General features: G+C 40.7%; 1 protein-coding gene across 1 annotated transcript in view; it reads right to left on the bottom strand.

Annotated features, from left to right (window-relative positions):
- Window positions 1–2,282, bottom strand: part of LOC105545214 (chromosome unknown open reading frame, human CXorf58) — a 27,975-nt gene that overhangs the window by 17,998 nt on the left and 7,695 nt on the right. Inside the window, exons 4-5 of the mRNA XM_011988037.1 lie at window positions 1,545–1,639; window positions 1,011–1,122 (exon numbers count right to left, since the gene is read on the bottom strand). Coding sequence (XP_011843427.1) covers window positions 1,011–1,122; window positions 1,545–1,639 — 207 coding nt within the window. The remainder of the gene's footprint in view (window positions 1–1,010; window positions 1,123–1,544; window positions 1,640–2,282) is intronic.

The raw sequence follows: 2,282 nt of genomic DNA on the forward strand, positions 1-2,282 counted from the left end.
TTTCTCTGAAGTATTCAGATGGAGTCTTGTTCTGTCACCCAGGCTAGAGTGCAGTGGCGCAATCTCGGCTCACTACAACCTCCACCTCCTTGGTTTAAGTGATTCTCCTGCGTCAGCCTCCTGAGTAGCTGGGATTATAGGCATGCGCCACCACGCTCGCCTAATTTTTGTATTTTTAGTAAAGACGGGGTTTCACCACGTTGGCCAGGCTGGTCTCAAACTCCTGACCTCAGGTGATTTGCCCGCCTTGGCCTCCCAAAGTGCTGGGATTACAGGCGTGAGCCACTGCGCCCGGCTGAAAGTTCATTTTCAAAAGCATAGTCCAGCAAATTTTGTTTCTAAATGTGCTACCAGAATCAAAGAAACAATAACATTCCATTAAAACAAATAAAATGGCATTAAATGTTCTGCATAATTTAAGAGCCCTCACCAATTTTAGTCTTTTTTTTATTTTGAGATGGAATCTCACTATGTCACCCAGGCTGGAGTGCAGTGGTACGATCTCGGCTCACTGTAGCCTCTGCCTCCTGGGTTCAAGCGATTCTCCTGCCTCAGCCTCCCGAGCAGCTGGGATCACAGGAATGTGCCACCATACCTGGCTAATTTTTATATCTTTAGTAGAGACGGGATTTCACCACGTTGGCCAGGCTGGTCTCAAACTCTTGACCTCAGGTGATCTGCCCGCCTCGGCCTCCCAAAGTGCTAGCATTACAGGCATCAGTCACTGTGCCTGGCCTAGTCTATTATTAACAAATCAAAATTTTAATACAAAAAATGGATGGATATTTTCTAGAGTCTTAATTAAGTAATTCACTCCAAATTTATTTTTAGGTAATAAGTGGAGACACTTTGAAACATGGTGCTTAAAACACACACACACACACACACTACCTACCTGGTGGGCTGTTTCATGGTGAAATAACTAATTCTGTATAATTTGAATGCAATTCAGATACTACATAAATGTTAAGAAGCTAAATTAACATAAAATGTACATCATGAAACGTCACCTCACTTGACGGCATTAATACATTTTTTCCGCTAAAATACTTGTAACCGTGGCCATCAGTATGAAGAAAAATTTTAAACACGATGAAAGGTGGAAACGTTTCACCTCTAAATCTGAAATAAAGATAAAAAATTAGTTATTTGGCATCAGGTTTTGGGCTCAGTTGCTTTTCCCCCTTATACTTAAGATAGTTCATATAGTTTCTTGCGTACAGGGTAAAAGCTATGTCAGAGCATATAAAGAACTGGTAATTAAATGGATCACGTAGGAGGTAAGACCCACACTTTGGTGTGCTCACAACTATTCTCACACCTGTGTAAGACTGAATACCGAATGGGAGATGAGAGCTACTCTCATCGCAACTTTTAGCCACAGAGTCATGCCTCAGTTTCTTCACATAACAAATGTAAATAAAGATAACACATTTACTTTGTAATTAAGTTCTGAGAAGTTATGAGGATTAAAAAAATCCATATCTAAGATTTCCTCATATTAACCAAGTACTTCTTGAAATAAATCAGCATAGATACATTACCTGAATCTAATTTTACACTGCATGGTAGGATCCTTAATAAGCTTAGCCTCTAAGGGGGACACTTTCTTCAGTATTTCATGTGTCACACAGAATTCCTGAAATAGAGGACAGAACTGTAAAGGGAAAGCAGTATCCCACCCAGACATAATTTATGGACTATAACAGAGGCAACGTGGTAAAGTGAACAGTACGCTAGCCTTGGAGTTCTGAAGGGGTGGGTTTTTGTTTTGGCACCTCCACTTACCATCTGTGTAGCCTTAAGCCAGTTACTTAATCATTTTTGCCTCCAAGTTTGGGTATCTGTCCCTCTTTGAGATCAAAGGTACTATTATTTCCCTATGACAGCACTTTTCACAATATATTATAATTACTTATTAACTTGTTTGTGCCTCCTCCTAGACTGTAAACTTCATGAAGGTAGGCATGGTGGCTTTTCTCTTTACCACTATATTCCTAGCATCTAATACAGTGCCTGGAACACAGCAGATGCTTAACAAGTATTTGTTGAATGAATCACTGTAAGATGAGGATGACAATAGTAATAAGTTACCAGCTTTTAAGTACCTTTTATGCACCATATACTATGTTAGGTGCCTTATATACATCAGCTCATTTAATCCTTACACCAGCAACACTATGAGAATTGTTTGTTTTCAGACGGAGTCTCACTCTGTCGCCCAGGCTGGAGTGCAGTGGCGCGATCTCAGCTCACTGCAACCTCTGCCCACCGCAACCTCC

This window comes from Mandrillus leucophaeus, unplaced genomic scaffold (assembly GCF_000951045.1).
Source record: "Mandrillus leucophaeus isolate KB7577 unplaced genomic scaffold, Mleu.le_1.0 Scaffold321, whole genome shotgun sequence".
Classification (NCBI taxonomy): domain Eukaryota; kingdom Metazoa; phylum Chordata; class Mammalia; order Primates; family Cercopithecidae; genus Mandrillus; species Mandrillus leucophaeus.